Source organism: Hemiscyllium ocellatum, chromosome 32 (assembly GCF_020745735.1).
Source record: "Hemiscyllium ocellatum isolate sHemOce1 chromosome 32, sHemOce1.pat.X.cur, whole genome shotgun sequence".
NCBI classification, from domain to species: domain Eukaryota; kingdom Metazoa; phylum Chordata; class Chondrichthyes; order Orectolobiformes; family Hemiscylliidae; genus Hemiscyllium; species Hemiscyllium ocellatum.
In genome coordinates this window covers 51849202-51873189 of record NC_083432.1, presented here as the reverse complement: position 1 = coordinate 51873189, position 23988 = coordinate 51849202, and the positions used below count along the sequence as shown (strand labels likewise).

The window sequence follows — 23988 nt, the reverse complement described above, 5'->3', positions numbered from 1 at the left end:
GTGTAACATTTTTCCTATTTGGGTTAACTGGCCTGTAGCTTTCTGCTTTTTATTTTCCTCCTCTCTTGAGCAGATACATTTTCCATTCTGATGGGACCTTTTTGGAATCTAGGGAATTTTGGAAAATTAAAACCAAAATTACATAACCAAACTACTTCAACAACATCAAGTGACATGATTGGTCAGAGTTTCTTCAAACAAATTTCTTTTCCCAGGTAACAGCAAGTGTGCTTATCACCAGCCACCAATTATTTGATTTGAGGCAAAACGAATAGCCAAGCTCTAGGATTGATGACTGATGAGCTGAAAATGTGTAGCTGGAAAAGCGCAACAGGTCAGGCAGCATCCAAGGAGCAGAGATTCAACGTTTCGGGCATAAGCCTTCCTGAAGAAGAGCTTATGCCCGAAACGTCGAATCTCCTGTTCCTTGGATGCTGCCTGACCTGCTGCGCTTTTCCAGCAACACATTTTCAGCTCTGATCTCCAGCATCTGCAGTCTTCACTTTCTCCTTGATGACTGATGAGTCAAACTCAAGTTACTTGTTCCCTTTCATATTCTGATTTACAGCAATTTCTGGGATGTTACATATATCCTCCAAAATGAAGACAAATGTAAAATGCATATTTGATTAATTTGCGTTTTCTGTGTTACTATTACTTCACCAAACCTCACTCACTCACTATCTAGAAGACCTACACTCATCTAAGGAGAGGGAGAAAAGATTCAAAAGGGACCTGAAGGGCAACCTTTTCACACACAAGGTAGTGTGTAGAATGACTTGCCGGGCGAGGTGGTGGAGGCTGGTACAATTACAATATTTATAAGGCATCAGTATGGGTATATGAATAGGAATGGATTTGAGGGATATGGGCCAAAGGCTGGCAAATAGAACAAAATTAATTTAGGATACTGGTTGGACAAGTTGGACTGAAGGGTCTGTTTCTGTGCTATACAACTTTAAAGAGGAGGCAAGTTTAGAAATGGGATAGGTGTGTGAAGACAAATTAATTGAAGACTTTTTTCTAAAAACAGCAGTGATGATAGCATACTTAAAGGGGAAGGAGACAGCACTAAATTTATTTTTCAAATTCATTTGTAGGATGGGAAGCACTGGCTGGCCAGCATTTATTGCTCATCCCCAAATGCCCCTTGATGGTGGTGGTGGCGTGCCTTCTTGAACCGCCGCAGTCCATCTGGTGTAGGTAGACCCACAATGCCATTAGGGAGTGAAATCAGAGTGAACTACTAACAATCTTAGCTAAAATGAGAAGCAGAAAGGAAATTCAGGTAATTAAAAACTTGACAAAACTATGATAGACGGAGCAAGTGACTTGTAGCACTGAAGGGAAACAGGAAAAAATACTAAAGCCCCATGATGTAAATTTAAGCTGGAAACAGGAGGACAGAGGCAATTGAATGGATAGTCTCAATGTTAATACAATGAAGTCCGTACTCAGAGGTTAGAGTGAGAGAAGCAGGGATTTGGGATTAATGTTGTTTGTCATGGAGAAAAGCAGCTATCTTAGCATTCAGGTTGATACTGGAATAGTCGGCAGTTTTGGCAGAAGACAGCAGGACCAATTGTGTTTCAAGTGGTCCTGCAAGATCTGGTGACAAACGGCTAAACTTGTTTTGTGCCATATCTGTTCAATTTCGTGTGTCTCAGACTTGAGGTTTGGAGATGAGGGCCATACCAGAGGGAAAGTGTGTTTTAATGAGGAAAACTGCAAAGATAGAGTTCAGTGCAATTTAGCCATTCAGAAGCTGCAGAAGCCAAGGTCTTTTCTGCAAGGTAAACAGTCTAAACATAACCCCTTGAGTTATAATGTGAGAGGGGCAAGATTTAAAAGGGGCTTGAGGGACAACTTTTGCAGATAGAGACTGTTGAGTGTATGGAATGAACTGCCAGAAGAAGTGGTGGAGGTTGGAACAATTACAACATTTAAAAGGCATCTGGATGGATATATGAATAGGAAGGGTTTGGAGAGATGTGGGCCAAGTGCTGGCATAAGGTACTAGATTAGGTCGGGATATCTGGTCAGCATGGACAAGTTGGACTGAAGGATTTGTTTCTGTGCAGTACACCTCTATGACTATGACTAAGTGCAGAATATAAAACCAATGGCTAGGCTGGAATCTGTAAATATGGTGATACAGATGCTGTCCTTGTACATAAAAACTTATTCAAATAAATATAAACTCCTGTCTAATGGTGGAGTCAAAACAAATGAGCATGGCTTCCTGTGGATCAACAATGATTTTACTGCCAAACAGACTGCAGTATCCTAAACTCCACTAGATGTAACCAATCTTGACACAGTTAGAAATGATGAGAGTTTTTTATAAACTTACGTAAAATTGCCTCCTGCTCTTGGGGTACCCTTCCAGAACCGCATCCGTCAAATCACAAACCTGAACAAAATATGAGAAAATACTAACTCCCAAGATAGCATCCATTCACAGAATCTCAACCAGACATGTAGAAACATTGGATTTATTCACAATACTTGGTTTTGAAACCAAATTAAATGTTGCAAATAAAAACAAAGTGCTGGAGAAATTCAGTAAGTCTGACAGCATTTATGGAGAGAGAAACAGAGTTCACACTTCTAGTCTGATGTGAATTTTCTTCAAATGAGCTCCAAGCAAGAGTAATTTTAGGCTCGAGGCATTAACTCTGTTTCTATTTTCACAAACCTACTGAGTTTCTCCAGCACCCACACTACTTGTTTATTTAAATATTGGAAGGACCTTGACTGACGCCCATTATTGAAAGCACATATCTATATTTATGGACTATGTGGAAAGCTGGAAGATACTGAATTGCTCGGATGCTTTCTGGATTAGTCTTTTTATGAAGGAATGAAGTCAACAATTTAAATGTAAATTTAAACCAACTGATTATAGGAAGTCAAGTGACTTTAGAAAAACAGCCATGCAAAACTTTATTTTAGAATAAACAGATTATTTTTGAGTTAATTAAAGAAACCTTGTGAAAGTCTCTTACTCTGGATGATAGTACAAAAGGGAAAAAGGTTGGCTATTTTGGCTGACCCATTTCGCACACTTCAGCCCTTTCCCCTCTTCCTTCCCACAACAGCAATAGGGTTCCCTTGACCTTACCTACCCTCCCACCAGCATCCACATCCGGAGGATATTTAGCCACCATTTCCACCACCTCCAGCAGGATGCCACCACCAGACACATATTTCCCTTCCCTCTCGTCAGCCTTCAGCAAGATGCATTCCTTTTGGGACACCCTGATCCACTCCTCCTTCACTCCCAACATAATCCCCACAGCCCCATTCATGTTCCCCTGCAACTGTAGAAGGTATAAAATCTGCCGCGTTTACTTCTTCCCTCCTCAGTATCCAGGGGCCCAAACATACCTATAAGGTGAAGCAGCAATTTAACTATACTTCACTCAATCTAGTCTATTGAATTCACTGCTCACAACGTGGTGTCCTCTACCTTGGGGAAACAATGACTGGGTGACTGCTTCGTAGAACATTTACATTCTGTCCACAAAAAAGAATGAGCTTCCATTTGTCTGCACTTCAACACCACCCTATTTTCTGACCGATATCTCTGGGTCTCCGGTTTGCTGCAGTGTTCCAGCAAAGCTCAGCACAAGCAGGAGGAACAGCACCTCATTTTCCACTTGGGAACTCTACAGCCTTCAGGACTCAATATCAAGTTCAACAATTTTAGTGTTTGAGACATCTACTCCCATTCCCTTGCCCCAACCCCCAGGCACCAGGTCCTTTTATTACATGTTCTACTACTACACTCAACCCTCTGTTAGCCACTAACAGCCCTAATTAATAGCTATTCATGCTCCAAGGCTGACCAACGGTTCTTCTCTCTCTTTGGGCTCTATTTCCACCAATTGTTTACTCCTTACTGCCTCCCTCCACCCTTTCTTATGCAGAAAAAAAATTTCTTTTTCTAGCTACCATCAGTTCTGAAAAAGGATCACTGGACCTGAAACGTTAACTGATTTCTCGCCTCAGATGCTGCCACATCTGCTGAGCTTTTCCAGCAATTTCTGTTTTTGTTGGTGGTTATTTTGGTGACTGAGACAAACCATTGATACTTATGGTTTGACTCTGGAGAACCATATTAGATTACTAGAATATTCTTTCCATCCCAGCTATAATGTCATTAGAATCATGGGCTCTCTGTGGCTACTGCATTTCCACAATGTGCAGCATTAAATACTTAAATCAGTTTGGTGACGGCAACAGTGAAAGACCAATAACAGCATACATGAGTGACCTGATCCCTGCTTCCCATAGTCTCCAATCTCAAATGAAACCTTCAATAATCCCTGACCTATACCAATTCCTTTATTTCCAGTGGTCCAGAACCACCCTTGCGCCCCAAACGCTAATATAAATCCTTCTTTCTACTTAATTTAAAAAAAATACTCACCATTCTCTTCCTTCGCTTCCATTCTTTCACATAAAACTTTCGTTCGTTATAAACCTAGTCAGATAAAAAAAACATGAAAAGATATTTGATTTTTTTACTAAGCATCTCCAGCTCTTGGGGCATCCACCATCTGTTCAAGTTCTTCAGTCTGATTTCTAACAATTTAAGAACATCCTTCTTAGAATGGCAACCAGAATTGAATGCAGTATTCTAAAAGTGGTCCAACCAATGTCCTGTACAGTCACAAAATGACCTCCCAACTCCTACATTCAATGCATTGATCAATAAAGGAAAGCATACCAAACACCTTCTTCACTACCTGCGACTCTACTTTCAAGGAACTATGAACTTGCACTTCAAGATCTCTTTGTTCAGCAACACTCCGCAGGACCTTACCATTAAGTGTATAAGTTCTGCTCAGATTTGCCTTTCTAAAACGCAGCACCTCACATTTATCTAAGTTAAACTTCACCTGCCACTCCTCAGCCCAAAGGCCCATCTGATCGAACTCGGAGATAACTATCTTCACTGTCCACTACACCAATTTCGGTGTCATCTGCAAACTTACTATGTTCACGTCCAAATAATTGACATAAATGACAAAAAAGCAGTGTACTCAGCACCAATCCTTGTGGCATGTCACTGGTCACAGGCCTTCAATCTGAAGAGCAACCTACATCCAACCCTCTGTCTCCGATCTTTGAGCCAGTTCTATATACAAATGGCTAGTTCTCCCTATATTCCATGTGATCTAACCTTGCTAACCATTTGTCAAATGCCTTACTGCAATTCATAAAGATCACATCCATTGCTCTGCCTTCATCAATCATTTTCGTTACTTCTTTGAAAAAGTCAATAGAATTAATGAGACACTATTTCCCATGCACAAAGCCATGCTGACTATCCCAAATCAGACCCTGCCATTGCAAATATATTTAAATCTTGTCTCTCAGGATCTCCTCCAATAACTTGCCCACTACCAGTGGCAGGCTCACTGGTCTATAGTTTCCTGGCCTTTCTTTACCACCTTTCTTAAATAGTGACACTATGTCAGCCAACCTCACATGTGTCTATCGATGATACAAAGCAAGGAGCCCAGTAATCACTTCCAGAGCTACCCACACAGTTCTAGGGTACACCAGATTAGACACCTTAATGCTGTTATGAAGGTGTAGGTGTGTACTGTACTTTTAAGAGAGAGAGGAAGCTGGCAAGGGTTGACTGAAAGCGCAGTGTGCTGAACAATTTAAAAAGGTAACATTTGGGTGTGAAAACAAATAGTTGGAGCTTTGTTGCTATGTTACACAATAAATTCAAATTTGACTAATCAGTTTAAATTATGCCCCAAGATACCAAAATCCAATCGAATTTGAATTTTACAGGTTGGATGACATGAGACCAATGAGATAGCCTGATGTTTTGGGGTATATATAATTGGGCATTTTGAACCGTTAACCAGACAAGCAAAGAGCATTAACAAACACAGACGGCCTTCAGAATTGCTCACTTTAAGGTACCTTTTCATATGAAATTTGTGAAACAGAAGACTGAAGAAAAGACCCAGGAAAGTACGGACAAAGATACCAAGAGAAAAGAGACAACTGGCTGGTTTTGAAATCTGAGTGTTTTCTTCAACTTAATCGGAGCCTTAATCGGATCAGTATACTGTTTTAGAGTGGGAGGTAGATACATTGAGCACACAAAGGAGGATTACCGTGTAGACAGTTGTTGTTTAATTTTCTTGTGTTTCTTGGAGTTAAAGAATAAATTGTTAAATTTTAACTTTACATTGAAGGGGTTTTGTAGTTCTTGGTCACTCATACTTTAACAGATTCTGAGGCAAGGTGACCTTTTCTGTGGGCCTGGTCCAAATCAGCAGAAGGATTTACCCAGTGTCATAACAATATATTTTAATATGTCCAGCACCTCTTCCTCTGTAATTATGGATATAATGTGGACCCCCTGAGAAAAAGAACAGGAAATTACATCACCATTGAAATGATGTCACCAACCCAAGGAAACTCAAGCATATAAATAAAAAGTAGGCTACACCACCAGTGCTTCATTCAGAGGCTCACCGAAGATGTTAACTAGTAGGGTGACGAAACATCTGAAAACAAACCTTCCAGTTCAGCGAGCAAACCTACATCCACATGGAAATTTTTCAAGATATCATTATTTATTTCCCCAGGTTCTCTAGCTTCCATATCCTTCACCACAGTGAATACAAAGTATTCATTTAGTATCTCACCCATCTCCTGCAGTTCCACACATAGGCTGTTTTGCTGATCTTTAAGGGATCCTATTCTCTATCTAGTTAAACTTTTTGTCCCCATTGTGCCCTCCTGATTTCCTTCTTAAGTATACTCCTACTGCCTTTATACTCTCCAAAGGATTCACTCGATTCCTGTTGTCCACACCTGATTGAATCAAGTATTTAAAATAAAGAATTATACTATGTCCATGCAGGTAGGCTATTTGAGTAAGACAAGTTAGGCCTCAAGAATATCAGATTTATTTGCACTAGCAAGACTTTATTAAATGTTGTAACTTTCATTAGTATTGTTAAGTTTTTAAAAATGTAATAATAAAGTTAACAAATACAGGAATGGCAAGCTGATTTAACCTATTGTGTACTATGTAGAAATTTCAGGACAGTTCCTGAATCCTGTATAAGTATTTGTGTAGTAAGTGTTGTCAATTCGCAGCATAGACTAAAAGTTGGCTAAAAGATAGGAAACAGAGTGTATTTGTAGATGGACATTTTTCCAGATCGGAGACAAGTTCAAAGTGGAGTTCCACGGGGAGCAGTATTGATTAGATTAGATTACTTACAATGTGGAAACAGGCCCTTCGGCCCAACAAGTCCACACCGACCCGCCGAAGCACAACCCACCCAGACCCCTTACCTAACACTACGGGCAATTTAGCATGGCCAATTCACCTGACCTACACATCTTTGGATTGTGGGAGGAAACCGGAGCACCCGGAGGAAACCCACGCAGACACGGGGAGAACGTGCAAACTCCACACAGACAGTCGCCTGAGGCGGGAATTGAACTCAGGTCCCTGGTGCTGTGAGGCAGCAGTGCTAACCACTGTGCCACCGTGCCGCCCTCAATATTGGGACCCTTGCTTTTTCTAATTTATATAAATGATTCGGGGACGTGTGTTGAGGGCAAAATCTCCAAATTTACAGACGATACTAAGCTAGGAAGAATAGTGAATTGTGAGGATGATACTGAGTGGTTTCGGAGGGACATTTACAAGTTGGTCAAAAGGGCAGACACCTGGCAAGAGAAAATCAATGCAGAGAAATGTGGTTATGCATTTTGGTAGAAAAACACAGACAATATAGGCTGAATAATACAACTTTGAGGGGAGTACAAGAGCAGAGGAATCTCAGAGTTCACATGCATAATTCTCTGAAGGTGGCCAGGTAGGCTGAAACAGTTGTTAAGAAGGCTTACAGGATTCTTGAGTTTATAAAGAGAGGTAGCGGTATAAATGTAAGGAAGTGATGCTACAACTCTATAAATCATTGTAGAAATCAGAGTGGTGCTGGAAAAGCACAATAGGTCAGGCAGCATTCAAGGAGCAGGAAAATCGGGCAAAAGCCCTTTATACAAATCATTGGTCAGGCCACATTTGGAATAGCATATTCAGTTCTGGGCACTTTATTTAAGGAAGGATGTTAAAGCCCTGGTGTGAATGAAAAGGAGATTTTCTAGAATGATCCCAAAAATGAGGGATTTTAGATCCAAGGAAAGATTAGAGAAATGGATTTAGAACATAGAGCTATACAGCACAGCAACAGGCCCTTTGGCCCATAATGTTGTGCTTAACATGACACCAAATTAAACTAATTCCTTTTGCCTGTCCTTAGTCCATTTTGCTCCATTCTTTGCATACTCATGTACTTATCTAAATACCCCTATCATATCTGCCTCCCTCATCAGCCTTAGCAATGTGTTCCATACACCTACCACACTCTGTGCGAAAACTTATCCCTCAAATCTTCTTTGAACTTTCCCCCTCTCACCTTAAATGCTTGCTCCGTAGTATTAGACATTTCAACTCTGGGAAAAAGATTCTGTTAACTCTATCCATGCATCTCATAATTTTATAGACTTCTGTAAAGTCTTCCCCTCACCCTCTGCTGCTCCTGACAAAACAACCCTGGTCTTTCTAGCTCATACCTTCTAACCCAGGTAGCATCCTGGTAAATCTCTTCTGTACCCTCTCCAAAGCTTCCACATCGTTCCTGTAATGTGGCAACCAGAACTGAATGCAATACTCTAAAAGCAGCCTAATTGAAGTCTTATAAAGCTGCAGCATGACACGCTGACGTTTGCACTCAACGCCCTGACCAATGAAGCATGACATACAACTTTTTTTAACCATCTATACTTGTCTGGCCATTTTCAGGGTGCAATGGACCTGGACTCCAAGGTACACCAATGCTGTTACGGGTCCTACCATTAACGGCATACTTTCCCTTAACATTTGAACTCCCAAAGTGCAACATCTCAAACTAGCCTGGATTAACTCCATCTGCCATTACTCCACCCATGCCTGCAACTGATCCATATCCCGCTATATTCTTTCACAAACTTCTACACGAGCTACAATTCCACTGATCTTTGTGTCGTCTACAAGGTTACTAATCCACCCATCCATGTTTTCATCCAAGTCATTTACATATATTACAATAGCAGAAGACACAGCACAGATCAGTGTGGAATACCAGAAAGACACCCTTCCTACTCTCAGGCTTCCACTGGCAAGCCAATACTGAATCCAATGGTAAAGTCACTGAGGATCCCATGCATCTTAATCTTCAGGATGAGCCTCACTAAAATCCACGTAGACAACATCCACTGTTCTACTCTGATCAATCACCTTTGTCACTTCCTCAAAAAATTCAATCAAGTTAATAAAACATGACGTGCCCTGCACAAAGCCATGCTAACTGTCCCTAGTTAGATCATGCTTTTGCAATTGCACATTAATCCTAACTCTAAGAATTCTCTCCAATAGCATCCCAACCACTGATGTGAAACTGACTGGTCTGTAGATTCCTGGATTATCTCTAGATCCCTTCTTGAACAGAGGAACAACATTAGCTACTCACCAGCACTCCAGGACCTCTTCAATAGCTAGGGAACATTGAAAGATTTTGTTCAAGATCTCAGTAATCTGCTCTGTTGTCTCTTAATAACCTGGGCCCAGGAGACATATCAACCTTTATGCTCTTCAAGAGATCCAGCACTACTTCTTTTTTGATCTCAACATATTAGTAGGCTCCACACATATCTCACTATCCTCCATATCCTTCTCCTGTATGAAAACCAATGCAATGAACGTCTAAATCCTGGAACCTGCAATAACCATTCCTGTCCCTGCTCTACCCCTGTCTGAAATGGCCACAACATCAAAATCCCAGGTACCAACCCATGCTGCAAGTTCATCCACCCTATTCCGGATGCTCCCACCATTGAAGTAGACACTTCAAACCAACGTCTTGCCTGCCAGGGCCCTACTGCAATCTTGAAATCTTAGTTCTGACTTCAGTACTCTCAACCTACTGTCTACTCAAACTACAATTTTGGTTCCCATCCCCCGGCTGAACATTAGCAAATATCCCCCCCAGGATAGTGGTACCCCTCTGGATCAGGTGAAGACCAGCTTGTTTGTAGAGGTCCCGCCCATCCCAGAAAGAGCCCCAATTATCTAGGAATCCAAAACCCTCCCTCCTACACCATCCCTGTAGTCATGTGTCCTCTCTCCCTATTCCTTGCAACGTGGTACAGTCAACAGACCAGAGATAACAACTCTGAATGTTCTAGCTCGAAGCTTCCACTCTAGCTCCCTAAATTTCTGCTTTAAATCCCTATTTCTCTTCCTACCTACATTGATGGTGGCTATGTGGACCACGACTTGGGGCTGCTCGCTGTCCCCTTCAAGGATCCCAAAAACACGATAAGAGACATCACGAACCCTGGCATCTGAGAGGCAACACACCAACCGTGGGTCTCTCTCGTTCCCACAGAACTTCCTGTCTGTCCCCATAACTGTGGAGTTCCCAGTGACTAATGTTCTGCTCCTCTTCCCCCTTCCCTTCTGAGCATCAGGAATAGACTCTGTGCCAGAGACCCATTTCCCCATTGCGTACTCTTGGTAAGCTTACCCCCACCCCACAACCACTCTGCAATAGTATCCAAAATGGCATACTTGTTGAGGGGAACGGTCACAAGAGATCCCTGCACTGCCTGCCGGTTCCCTTTCCATCTCCTCATGGTAACACATCTACCTTCATCTTTTACCTAAGGTGTGACTACCTCCCTGTAATCGTCTCAAAAACTTCTTCTGCCTCCCAAATGATCCAAAGTTCATCCAGCTCCAGTTCTCTAACGCAATTTTTGAGGAGCTGGAGTTGGGTGCATTTCCCACAGATGCAGACAGCAGGGACACTACTGGTGACCCTTACCTCCCACATTCTGCATGAGAAATACTCAACTGCCCTAACCTCCATTCCCACTATTCTAAGTTCCCAACAAGACTACTGAAAACTAAAACAAAATAAATAAACCAGTCACCTTACCAATCAGCGCACAGAACCGTTTTTGGTTATAGTAGGAGGATGGGTGGGAGACACTACCCGAGTAGTGTTTCGAGTAAAGCAACCACCCAAATATAAAGCCTCACTCACCCAGCAGTCCAGTGTCCCTTCCTGCTCAGTGTGCACTTTGGATTGTGGGAGGAAACCGGAGCACCTGGAGCAAACCCATGCTGACACGGGAAGAATGCACAAACTCCACACAAAGTCGCCCACGGCTGGAATCAAACCTGGGTCCCTAGCACTGTGAGGCAGCAGTGCTAACCACTGGACCCCATGCCGCCCATACATAGCAGACCTGCTGAATAATATTTTCACCTTTTCTTTATCCTCTGGGGCAACGTGGTTGGTTGCAGATTTGATTTTTTTCAGTCTCTCTTGATGTGATGCACATTCTTGGTTTAGTGCTGTAATTTCCAAAGACACTTCCTCGGTTGTCATCGAATTATTTAGCTCTTTAAGTTCTAATTCAAATACAAATGGAGTTATCAGACCTGTCTTCACCAACAATTCATCAAAAAGCAAGTAACATTCCCTCAATTGCCAGTAAGTGCTCGATGAAAATTTCTTGACTAAAATGCAACCATGTTTCCCTACACTATGACAGTATCACAGAACCCCTACAGTATGGAAGCAGACCATTCAGCCCATTCATTCCACATTAACCTCCAAAGAGCATGCCTCCTAGACCCATCTCCTACTCTGTAACCATGCATTTACTATGGCTAATCCATCTAACCTGCACATCCCTGGTTACTATGGTCAATTTGGCATGGCCAATTCATGTCTATAATTCAAAAGAACTTGTTTTTGAGGCACTTTTGTGACACCAAGGTTTTGAGGTCTTGTGTAACTGCAAAACTTTCTTCACAGCTTTGGGTCATGGCCTCGCCAAGATTATCCTGTATCTCAATCCTATTCAGAATATACTGCTGAGTATCCAGTTTTCCTTTGTATTTCTATGTCATCTGAAATTGTTGAAAGCTCATTCTTTTCAAATACCGTTGCCCTTCCAAATTTATCCTGTGTAGTTATCATCCCCATCCTTAAAAGTACAATCACTAATCCACGTATCTTTGCAAACTACAACCACATCAATTGTGTTGTTCTGATGCTGTAAAAATGTATTAAATACAGTGAGGGGAGATTGGAGAATATTTGCCAGGAGCATGACACCAGCTCCATGCCTAAAATTTAGGCAATAATGTACATCAGATTCAGGATTGTTATAAATCCAGCAAACCACCTTTTCTCTTGTACGTGGGCCTTCAGAGTAATGTTAATGAACAGTAAAGGGGTTTGTTCCAAAGAAGGAATGATACACTTGAAAACTCTACGGTTAAGGAAGAATCCCATTGAGCTGAATAGGAGCTTGACAACCTCTAATTTTAGACTCCACAAATGAAAACACCTTTTTTCTTCCAACCTTCCCTAACAAAATCAGCTCTTATCCATCAAGTAACTCCTCAGTCTCCACTTTTTTTTAAGAGAAAAAAACCCATCTTTTCAGTCTTCACTAATAAATTTCTGATTTGAAATCATCCTTCTGCACTTTTCTTTGTAATCCATTCAAAGTCTGTTCATTATTGTTATGAAACTATAAACTAAAACTGCACAATGTTCCAAATTATGATTTTAAAAGGGCTGGAATCTAGAACAGTCACAAAAGGTAGACAATTCAGTCCATGCAATATGTCAGTTTTATATAGCAGCAATCATCATGATAATGTGCAACAGGATAGGATTAATAAGAATTAAGCATACTTTAGGTTGTTGCGATCACAATGTGGTGGAATTTCAAATTTAATTTCAGGGACAGTAACTCTGGTCTCAAACCAATACTCAATGTAAATAAGGGCAATACAGGGGTATGAAGAAGTGTAAACAGACGAAGTGGAGGATCAAGGAATGCACATTAGAAGACATAAGCATAATGCTCAGGGAAAATCTTATTTTGATCAAAACGAAGGACTCAGTGAAAAGGATGACCCACTTTGGTTAATAAAGCTGGTCAAGAAAAGTATCCAATCAATAACCAAGACATACAAAGTGGTGAAAACTAGCGGCATGCCAGAGGATTAGAATTTTTATTTATTTAACAAACATCCATGACTAAATGTTAATAAAGAGGGAGAAAGTTGATTATGAAAACAAATTGGCAAGAACTTCTTCATATATGAAAGGACAGCTGTTATGGTAAGTCTAACACCTTTAGAGCATGCAACTGGGAACTGACAATAGCGAATGGGAAATAGCAGATAATTTAAACCAATATTTTGGATAGGATTTCATGATGACAAACTATCATGATCTCAAAGATAAGCATGGTTCTGATGAAAGGAAAGATTTTGTAACACTCTCTATCACAAAAATGTATTTGACAAACTACAGGGGCTAAAGACAGGTATGCCGCCAGAACTTGAGTTCCTGTGTCCAAGGGTTTAAAAGGACGTGGCTGCCGAGATAGTGGAGACATTGGTCAAAATATTCCAAACCTCACTGGATTCTAGAACAGTTCCAGCAGATGGCAAAGTTATTATGTGATGCCCTGTTCAAAGGGGGACAGAAAGCAGCAAACTATAGGCCAGTTCACCTAACATCTATCATTGGAAAAATGCATTATTAAGTATGAAACAGCAGGTCATTTAGAAAAACTAACAGTTATACAGTCAACATGGTTTTGTGAAAGGGAAATCATGTTTAACAAATTTGTTAAGAGTTCCTCAAGGATACAACAAAGTAGAATTGATAAAGGAAACCAGTAAATTGTGTATTTGGAATTTCAGAAGGTATTTGTTAAAAGGTTCTCGCAGAAGATTGAAACTCACAGAAATTGGGGTATTATTTTAGCATGGATTGAGGATTAGGATTGGTTAACATATAAAAGACAGATTTGGGATTAATGGGACTTTGTCAGGTTGCAAAAACATATAGTTAAGTGCCACAAGGAACACTTCTAGGATACCAATTATTTACTATCTATATTAGGCATGCTCTGATGAGGACATAGTAAATCTCCAAGGGGATATTGATGGGTTGTGTGAACGGGCAAAGTTTTTGCAGATGGAATTTAACATAGGAAATTGAGAGATCATGCACTTTGGTCAGAAGAATCAAAGAGATTCCACAAAAGTGCAACATGGGGGGTTTGGATGTTCTCAAACATGAAGTACAAAAAAGTTAGCATAAGAGTACAGCAAGTAATTAAGGCAAGATGGAATTTTGGTCTTTATGTTAGGAGGTTGGAATTTAACAACAAACGTGACTGGTTACAACTGTACAGGATGTCAATGAAGCAAAACCTGGAGTGCTGTACACAGTTTTAGTTCCTCTATTTAAAAAAGGGTATACCGACATTAAAAACAGCTCAAAAAAAATTCATTAGTCTCCATTCTGGGATAACAGGGTTAATTTATCAAGAACAGCTAAGAAGATTAGCCTTTTTTCATTACATTTAGAAGACTGGAGAGTGATTCTGAGGGGGCTTGATAAGATAGATGCTAGATGATGTTTCTGCTAGTGGTGGAATCTCAAACCCGGGGATGTACTTATAGAAAAGGGGACACTCATTTAAATCCACGGTTCAAAGGAATTTCTTATCCCTGAGGGCAATGAATGTCTGGAATTCTTAACCCTCAGAGTTGTGGAGGCTAGATCATGAAAGTATTATGGAGGAAGTCAATGGATATTTAAAATCTGAGTTGACAGGTGTGCTCAGCTGACGAAAAAAGACGTTGAGGTCTCAGGCACAGCAACCATAATCTTGTCAAACAGCTGGCTAAGCCTCATGGGTCAAATGGCCTACTCCTGCTCCTTTTGCCTATGTTCTTATATATTTTCATCTTCTCCTTCATAACATAAGAATATGCATCGACTGCACCTAAATAGTTTTGCAATTTTACATTTTACCTTTGATTCTAATTTATCTGGAACAGATCGAGACATAATATTTTATTTTTGATTATAAATCTTTTCTTCGAAGTGCAGCAGAACAGCACTGATTGGATAGCTCTTTCAAAGAGTCAAAGTCACAATGGACTACGTGGGCCTTCTGTGCTAACTGATTTTATCACTCGTATGATTATTGAGCAACACTGCTAGTGGTTCCCAAACTTCACATTTAAAATTCTTACTCTTGCATTCAAATCCCTCCAAGTGCTCACTCTTCCTTATCTCTATATCCTGGCCCAGTCCCACCACATAGAAAAAGAATAGGAAAGATAAAAAAGTTTAATTAATTAAAGGCATTTCTGAACCTTAGTACTGAACTTCTAAAAATTCAACACCTTCCCAACACACCTGCTTCCATTTGCCGACAGCACTGTTGAACATTTTGGAACTTGTCACTCAGTTCACTGATCTCACTGTCTAGGGTCTTCAGATCAGTTTCACCAACAGCTGCAAACTGACTCTAGAGAGGAAATCAGAGAGTAACTGAAACCATATGAATTTAATCATCTTGAGTTGGTGGTGTACATTAGGAAATATTGCAGATCTTGAAAAACTAACAATGGATCTTGACACAGTGAGGATAAAGGATGCATGCACATTTCAGGATTGTTGAGATTTAGAACACAGAACGTAACAGCGCAGTACAGGCCCTTCAGCCCTCAATGTTGCATCAACCTGTGAAACCAGTCTGAAGCCCATCTAACCTACACAACTCCATTTTGGTCCATATGACTATCCAATAACCATTTAAATGCCCTTAAAGTTGGTGAATCTACTACTGTTGCAGGCAGTGCGTTCCACACCCCTACTATTCTCAGGAGTAAAGAAACTACTTCTGACATCTATCCTACGTCTATCACCCGTAGAGTTAAAAGTGAGGTCTGCAGATGCTGGAGATCAGAGCTGAAAATGTGTTGCTGGTTAAAGCACAGCAGGTTAGGCAGCATCCAAGGAACAGGAAATTCGACGTTTCAGGCCAGAGCCCTTCATCAGGAAGGGCTCTGGCCCGAAATGTCGAATTTCCTGTTCCTTGGATGCTGCCTAACCTGCTGTGCTTTAACCAGCAACACATTTTCAGCTATGTCAATCACCCCTCAATTTAAGGCTATGCCCCCTTGTGCTAGCCATCACCATTCAAGGAAATATGCTCTCATTGTCCACCCGATCTTACCCTCTGATTATCTTATATGTCTCAATTAAGTCACCTCTCAACCTTTTTCTCTCTAATGAAAACAGCCTCAAGTCCCTCAACCTTTCCTCATAAGACCTTCCCTCCATACCAGGCAACATCCTAGTAAATCTCCTCTGAACCCTTTCCAAAGCTTCCACATCCGGAAGCTTCCGGGCGGCATGGTGGCACAGTGGTTAGCACTGCTGCCTCACAGCGCCTGAGACCCGGGTTCAATTCCCGACTCAGGCAACTGACTGTGGGGAGTTTGCACATTCTCCCCGTGTCTGCGTGGGTTTCCTCCGGGTGCTCCGGTTTCCTCCCACAGTCCAAAGATGTGCGGGTCAGGTGAATTGGCCATGCTAAATTGCCCGTAGTGTTAGGTAAGGGGTAAATGTAGGGGTCTGGGTGGGTTGCGCTTCGGCGGGTCGGTGTGGACTTGTTGGGCCGAAGGGCCTGTTTCCACACTAAGTAATCTAATCTAATCTAATCCTTCCTATAATGCGGTGACCAGAACTGTGCAAAATACTCCAAGTGCAGCCACAACAGGGTTTTGTACAGCTGCAGCATGACCTTATGGCTCTGAAACTCATGGTACAATCACAACAGTTAAGAGACATTTGGATGGATATATGAATAGGAAGGGTTTGGAGGGATATGGGCTGGGTGCTGGCAGGTGGGACTAGATTGGGTTGGACTGAAGGGTCTGTTTTCCATGCTGTACATCTCTATGACTTTATGATAAAAGCTAACACACCATATGTCTTCTGAACAACCTTATCAATCTGGTTGCCAACTTTCAGGGATCTATGTACATGGAAACTGAGATCTCTCTGTTCATCTGCACGACCAAGAATCGTACCATTAGCCCAGTACTCTGCATTCCTGTTACTCCGTCAAAGTAATTCACCTCACATTTTTCCACATTAAACTCCATTTGCCATCTCTCAGCCCTGCTCTGCAGCTTATCTACATCCCTCTGAAACCTACAACATCTTTCTGCACTATCCACAACTCCACGGACTTTCATGTCATCCGCAAATTTACTAACTCATCCTTCTATGGCCTCATCCAGGTCGTTTATAAAAATGACAAATAGCAGTGGACCCAAAACAGATCCTTGCGGTACACCACTAGAAAACGGACACCTGGATGAACATTTCCCATCAACCACCACTCTCTGTATTCTTTCAGCTAGCCAATTTCTGATCCAAACTGCTAAATCACCCTCAATCCCATGCCTCTGTATTTTGTGCAGTAGCCTACCATAGGGAACCTTATCAAACACTTTACTGAAATCTATAGACACCACATCAACCGCTTTACCCTCATCCACCTGTTTGGTCACCTTCTCAAAGAACTCAGTAAGGTTTGTGAGGCACAACCTACCCTTCACAGAACCATGTTGACTATCCCTAATCAACTTAATCCGCTCCAGATGATTGTAAATCCTATATCTTATAACCTTTTCCAACACTTTGCCCACAACCGAAGTAAGGTTCACCGGCCTATAATTACCAAGTTTGTCTCTACTCCCCTTCTTAAGCAAGGGAACAAGATAGCTATCCACCAGTCTTCTGGCACTATTCCCCTAAACGATGACGACAAAGATCAAAGCCAAAGGCTCAGCAACCTCCTCCCTGGCTTCCCAGAGAATCCTAGGACAAATCCCATCCAGCCCTGGGGACCTATCTATTTTTACATTTGTCAGAATTGCGAATATCTCCTCCTTGTGAACCTCAATTGTATCTAGTCTGGCACTGGCAGCCTGTATCTCAGTATTCTCCTCAACAACGTTGTCTTTTTCTAGCGTGAATACTGACAAAAAAATATTCATTTAGTGCCTCCCCTATCTCCATGCACAACTTCCCACTACTATCCTTGATTGGCCCTAATCTTACTCTAGTCATTCCTTTATTCCTGATATAACTATGTAAAGCTTTAGGGTTTTCCTTAATCCTATCCACCAACGACTTCTCATGTCCCCTCTTGGTTCTTCTTAGCTCTCTCTTTGGGTCTTTCATGGCTAACTTGTAATTCTTAAGTGCCCTAAACGAGCCTTCACAGCTCATCCTAACATAAGCCTTCTTCTTCATCTTGACAAGAGATGTAATTTCCTTAGGAAACCACGGTTCCTGTGCACAACAACTTCCTCTTTGCCTGACATACTTATCAAAGACACAAAGTAGCTGGTCCTTGAATAAGCTCCACATTTCAATTGTGCCCATCCCCTGCTGTTTCCTTCCCCATCCTATGCATCCTAAATCTCACTTAATCGCATTGTAATTACCCTTCCACTATAACACTTGTCCTGCAGTGTATACCTATCCCTTTCCATTGCTAAAGTCAACATATCCGAATTGTGATCACTATCACCAAAGTGCTCACCTACCTCCAACTCTAACACCTGGCAAGGTTCATTACTCAGTACCAAATCCAACGTGGCCTTTCCCCTTGTTGGCCTGTCTACGTGCTGTGTCAAGAAACCCTCCTGCACAGTTGGACAAAAACTGACCCATCTAAAGTACTTGAACTATAGTATTCCCAGTCAATATTTGGAAAGTTAAAGGCCCCCATAACAGCTACCCTGTCACTCTTGCTCCTATTGAGAATCATCTTTGCTATCCTTTCCTCTACATCTCTGGAACTATTCGGAGGCCTAAAGAAAACTTCCAACAGGGTGACCTCCTTTCCTGTTACTAACTTCAGCCTACCTCAGTTGATGAGTCCCCAAACATCCTTTCTGCAACTGTAATACTGTCCTTGACCAACAATGACACACCAGCCCCTCTTTTACCATCTTCTCTGTTCTTACTGAAACTCTGAATCCAGGAATGTGCAACAACCATTCCTATCCCTGCTCTATCCATGTCTCCGAAATAGCCACAACATCGAAATCCCAGGTACAAACCCATGCTGCAAGTTCACCCACCTTATTCTGGATGCTCCTGGTGTTGAAGTAGACATACTTCAAACCAAATTCTTGCTTGCTGGTGCCCTCTTGCAACCCTGAAACCTTATTTCAGGTCTTACTACTCTCAATCTCCGGTATACTCGAACTACAATTTGGGTTCCCATCCCCCTGCTGCTGAATTAGTTTAAACCCTCCCAAACAGCAATAGCAAACATCCCCCCCAGGATATTGGTACCCCTCTGGTTCAGGTGAAGACCATGTTATTTGTAGAGTTCCCACCTACCAAAGAAAGAGCCCCAATTATAAAGGAATCCAAAACCCTCCCTCCTGCACCCTCCCTGTAGCCATGTGTTCAAATTCTCTCTCTCTCCCTATTCCTCGCCTCACTGGCACGTGGCATGGGCAACAAACCAGAGACAATAACTCTGTTTGTCCTAGCTCTAAGCTTCCACCCTACCTCCCTAAATTTCTGCCTTAAATTCCCATCTCTCTTCCTACTTATGTCATTGGTGGCTATGTGGACTACGATTGGGGGCTGCTCTCCCTGCCCTCCCCCTCGAGGATCCCGAAAACATCAGAGACATCACGAACTCTGGCGATGGGAGGCAACACACCAACCCTGAGTCTCTCTCATTCCCACAGAACCTCCTATCTGTCCCTCTAACTATGGAATCCCTAATGACTAATGTGCTGCTCCTCTTCCCCCTCCCTTTCTGATCAACAGGGATAGACTCTGTGCCAGAGATCTGTGCCCCATTGCTTAACCTTGCTAAGGCACCCCACCCCAAAAGTATCCAAAACGGTATACTTGTCTTTGAGGGGAACGGCCACAGAGGATTCCTCCACTGCCTGCTGTCCCCTGATGCTAACCCATCTATCTTCTTCTTGTACCTGAGGTGTGACTAACTCCTTGTAGCTCTTCTCAATAACCCCCTCCTACCTCCTGAATGATCCGAAGTTCATCCAGCTCCAGCTCCAGTTCCTTAATGGGAGGAGGTGGAGTTGGGTGCAATTCCCACAGATTCCCACGAGTGGTAACCTTTCCCTCCAACATTCTGCAGGTGGAACATTCAACTGCCCTAACCTCCATTCCCACTATTCTCAATTATCAATAGGACTATTGAAAAATAAAAAAACATCAAAACTAGTCTACTTACCAATCCGACGCACAGAACCGTTTTTTTTGGTTAGAGGAGGACGCATGGGAGACACTACCCAAGTAGTGTTTCACATAAAGCAACCTCACTTACCCAGCAGTCCTGTGTCTGCTCCTTCTCAGAGTGCACTCTGCCTGCATATTAGGTAAGTTTATATACTTTAAATTTACCTTCCCGGCGGACCTCTGGTCCTCACTGTCACTCCTCCCACTTCAACTGCTGCTGAAAACATGAAACTGAAAACAAGGGGTATGGGGAAAAAGGCAGGAAAGTGGCTGTGAATGTAATCAGATTAGCCACAATCTTATTGAATAGTGGAGTCAACTTGATGGGCTGAATGCCCTACTTCTGCTCGTACATCTTGTGAGTTGTCAAAAAAATTGCTGTGGAACTTGGAGGTGATGAAACTCCAACACCATTGCTGCATTTCTCGATAGTTGAGGTCACCTAATTAATAAGTTCTGTTATATTTCTTATTTAAGCACTCGTGTCAGGAACAGAGTTCCTTCCACTCTTTCACTTATTCTTGTAGCCACAATATTTATATGGCTGGTCTAGTTTAGGGAAAAAGTGAGGACTGTAGACACTGGAGATCAGAGTCAGAGTGTGGTGCTAGAAAAGCACAGCCGGTCAGGCAGCATCCAAGCAGAAGGAGAATCAATGTTTCAAGCATAACCTCTTCATAAGGAATCAAGCTCCATTCGATGTTAAAGGGTAATGGGAATTCTCCCTTGTTAGAGATGGTCTTTTCCCAATCATTTGTGGTAAAATGTTACTTATCACTCATAAGCCCAAGCTACGAATCTTGACCACAACTGACTGTATATGAATGCAGACTGCTTCAGTATTTCAAGAGGGATAAATAGTGATGGATATTGTTCTCCAATAATTGAACATCCACAGCCTGATCTTATAATTGAGGGAAGATTAAGCCATTAAAATCATAAGGTGTATGAACAGGAGTACTGCATTCAACCCATCAAGTCTACTTCACTATTCAGTAAAATCATGGCTGATCTGATTACATTCACAGTCACTTTCTTGCCTTTTTCTCCATAAACCTCTTTGTTTATTGATGAAAAATCTAACCATTTGATCCAGGAATGTTCTTAATGATTCAACTTCCTGCACTAAAAAATTCCAAATTCACTACTTTTTGAGAGAAGAGACTTCTCACCTCTGATTTGAATGGGTAATCTCTTACTGAGATTATGCCATCTAGTCCTCAACTCTGTCAAAACAATGTCTTCACATCAACCCTGTCAAGCACAGAAAAATCTTATATCTTTCAATAAGGTCACTAATTACTAAATTCTGAGGGACAGAGGCCCAACCTCCTCAATATCTCCTCATAAGACTGTCCCCCCACCATACACAGGATCAAGTAAATGAAGCTCCTCTGGCTAGTTATGAAGTAGCTGAAGATGGATAGATGTCAAGCACTACTTTGGAAACTCTTACAATGAAGCCTTCTTGTCAAAAAATGAACTTCCAATAGCCACAATCATCTTCCCACATGGCTGCAGATTTTCTCAACAATAAAATACAAGTTCATTTTATAAAGGAAAATGGGAGAATAAAACAAACTAAGCTATCTAAACGCTGAACGCAGTTAGAAAGATCTTATGAACCAGAGCAAACAAAATCTCATCTATTTCCTAACATCATCACATTACAGCATATTCAATAACCAGCTATTTGATCAGACAAGGCTTATTTCAAACTTCACAAGTTGCCTTCAAAAATAGATTACTAAAAGTCCATAGAAAAACAAATCAACTGAAATTTAATTTTAGCTGAAGGGAAATATATTTCATGAAACTAACCTATTAATCTTAAATATTGTAAAGGATAGTTGTGATTTCGAGGTCAGTGTCGAATGTTCAAGCTCTTGTTTCCCTACTTTGTACTTTCAAAGTGCTAGTAAGAGACAAACTACTGATTTTTGGAGAAAAACGTACCCAAACACAAATGAATCAATTAAACATCTCTGCAAAACCAATCACTACATTTCAGTACAAGTTTTATCATAAAAAAGCTCACTTTCTCACCTGATCAGCAAAGTAGATTTTCTGTTTCCCATAAACCTTTTCCTTTATTTTACCATCTTGAGTTAGCTGCTCCAGAGCTTTCACTGCAGCCTGCAATAAAAGATTAAATGTGATGAAAGGAACTGCTACTGCAAAGACTTAATAACAAATTCTGTTCCATTGTTATCGTATTGCCTCAAACAAAACATCAAATGATTTGATTCCAGGAGCACTACATAACCCAAATCACAAAGCAACTTGCAGACCATGTTTCCAAGTTCTCAGAAGTTGCAAAATCTCAAGAAACTGCAATCAGTAACCAGAAATTGGACCTGTAAAAACATTAACTTCCAAAAGAACAAGTATTCATTTGAAAGCCTTTCACTTTTTTGTGCAATCTTACCTTCAACACAATCACTTCTATGCTTTTAATTGAAACACATCTAGAATACAACATTTTCAAGCTTGCAGACTTGATTTTTCTTTCAACAAGCCACGGCAGGGCTTCAAGCAGTGTTTAATACGGTAACACAAATGAGAAACATTTAAAACAGATATTCAAAAGATTGTAGGAAATGTATATTTCATTAAAATAACAAACTTATAGAAGTGATGAGAGAAAGAGTGAAATCCATACTAAAGATAAAACTAGAAGAACATTTAGAAAAGAAAATTAGTGTGAATAGTCAAAGTAGATTTAAAAAGTAAAAAAAACTTGCTTGACTAAAATTATTGATTTTTGAGGAGGTAAGAGAGCACACAATGGTAATAAGGTGGGAATAAACTGTCAGAAAGCCTTGACAATGCTCAAAAAGACTGATGGGGAAGGTCACAGAATACAGAGTGAGGAAACAAGTAGCAGGATGGATTGCTGACTGTCTTAAAGATGAAAGCAAACTGTGGAAACATAATAATTCACAATACTAGAAAGTACGGGGTTGGGGCATTTGTGATGAAACATTATAGATTATTTCAGCATGGAAAAGGTATTTCAGCTCATCGAGTCCATGCTGGCATGAAGTACCCATCTACTCTAATCCCACTTCCCAGCACTTGTTTATAGACCTAAATGCTATGGTGTTCCAAGTGTTCGTCTATATACTTTTCCCACCTCCACCAGCATTTCAGGCGGAGAGTTCCAAATACCCACAATCCTCTGGGTAAAAACATTTCACTTTAACTCCCTTCTAAACCTCCTCCCCCTTACCTTAGCTCTATGCTTTTTAAGGAGAAAACTTTCTCCCTACTTTAACTTTGTAGACTTCAATCAGGTTCCGCCAATCAGGCTTCTCTGCTCAGAGGAAAACAACACTAACCACGGAGTTTCTCTTCATAGCCGAAACACTTCATCCTGAGCAACATACAGGTGAATCACCTCTGCACTTTGCCTAGAGCAATTACACCTTACCTACAGAGGGGAGTCCAGAACTGCACTGAGTATTCCAGGTGTGGCCTAACAAGTATTCTATACAGCTCCAATTTCAAAATAAAAGCAGGTGGCTGCTGGTTACTTCCAATAAAGGATTTTTGTTTAAAAGGAAGATCTGAAAATCCTTTCAGAATTTGGGTGGTGGGGGGGGAGAAAACAAAGAAAATTTACAGCCCAGGAACAGGCCCTTTGGCCCTCCAGGCATGCTGATCCAAATCCACTGTCTAAATCTATCACCCAATTCCTAAGGATCTGTATCTCTCTGCTCCCCAAATACTCATGCAT

At 41.3% G+C, this 23988-nt stretch overlaps 1 protein-coding gene across 1 annotated transcript in view; it reads right to left on the bottom strand.

The window, feature by feature from the left end:
* The window catches only part of psmc3ip (PSMC3 interacting protein), a 43663-nt gene that overhangs the window by 1612 nt on the left and 18063 nt on the right, over positions 1-23988 (bottom strand). Inside the window, exons 3-7 of the mRNA XM_060848731.1 lie at positions 22296-22385; positions 15354-15465; positions 11373-11518; positions 4436-4489; positions 2354-2413 (exon numbers count right to left, since the gene is read on the bottom strand). Of these exons, the coding sequence (XP_060704714.1) occupies positions 2354-2413; positions 4436-4489; positions 11373-11518; positions 15354-15465; positions 22296-22385 (462 nt within the window). The remainder of the gene's footprint in view (positions 1-2353; positions 2414-4435; positions 4490-11372; positions 11519-15353; positions 15466-22295; positions 22386-23988) is intronic.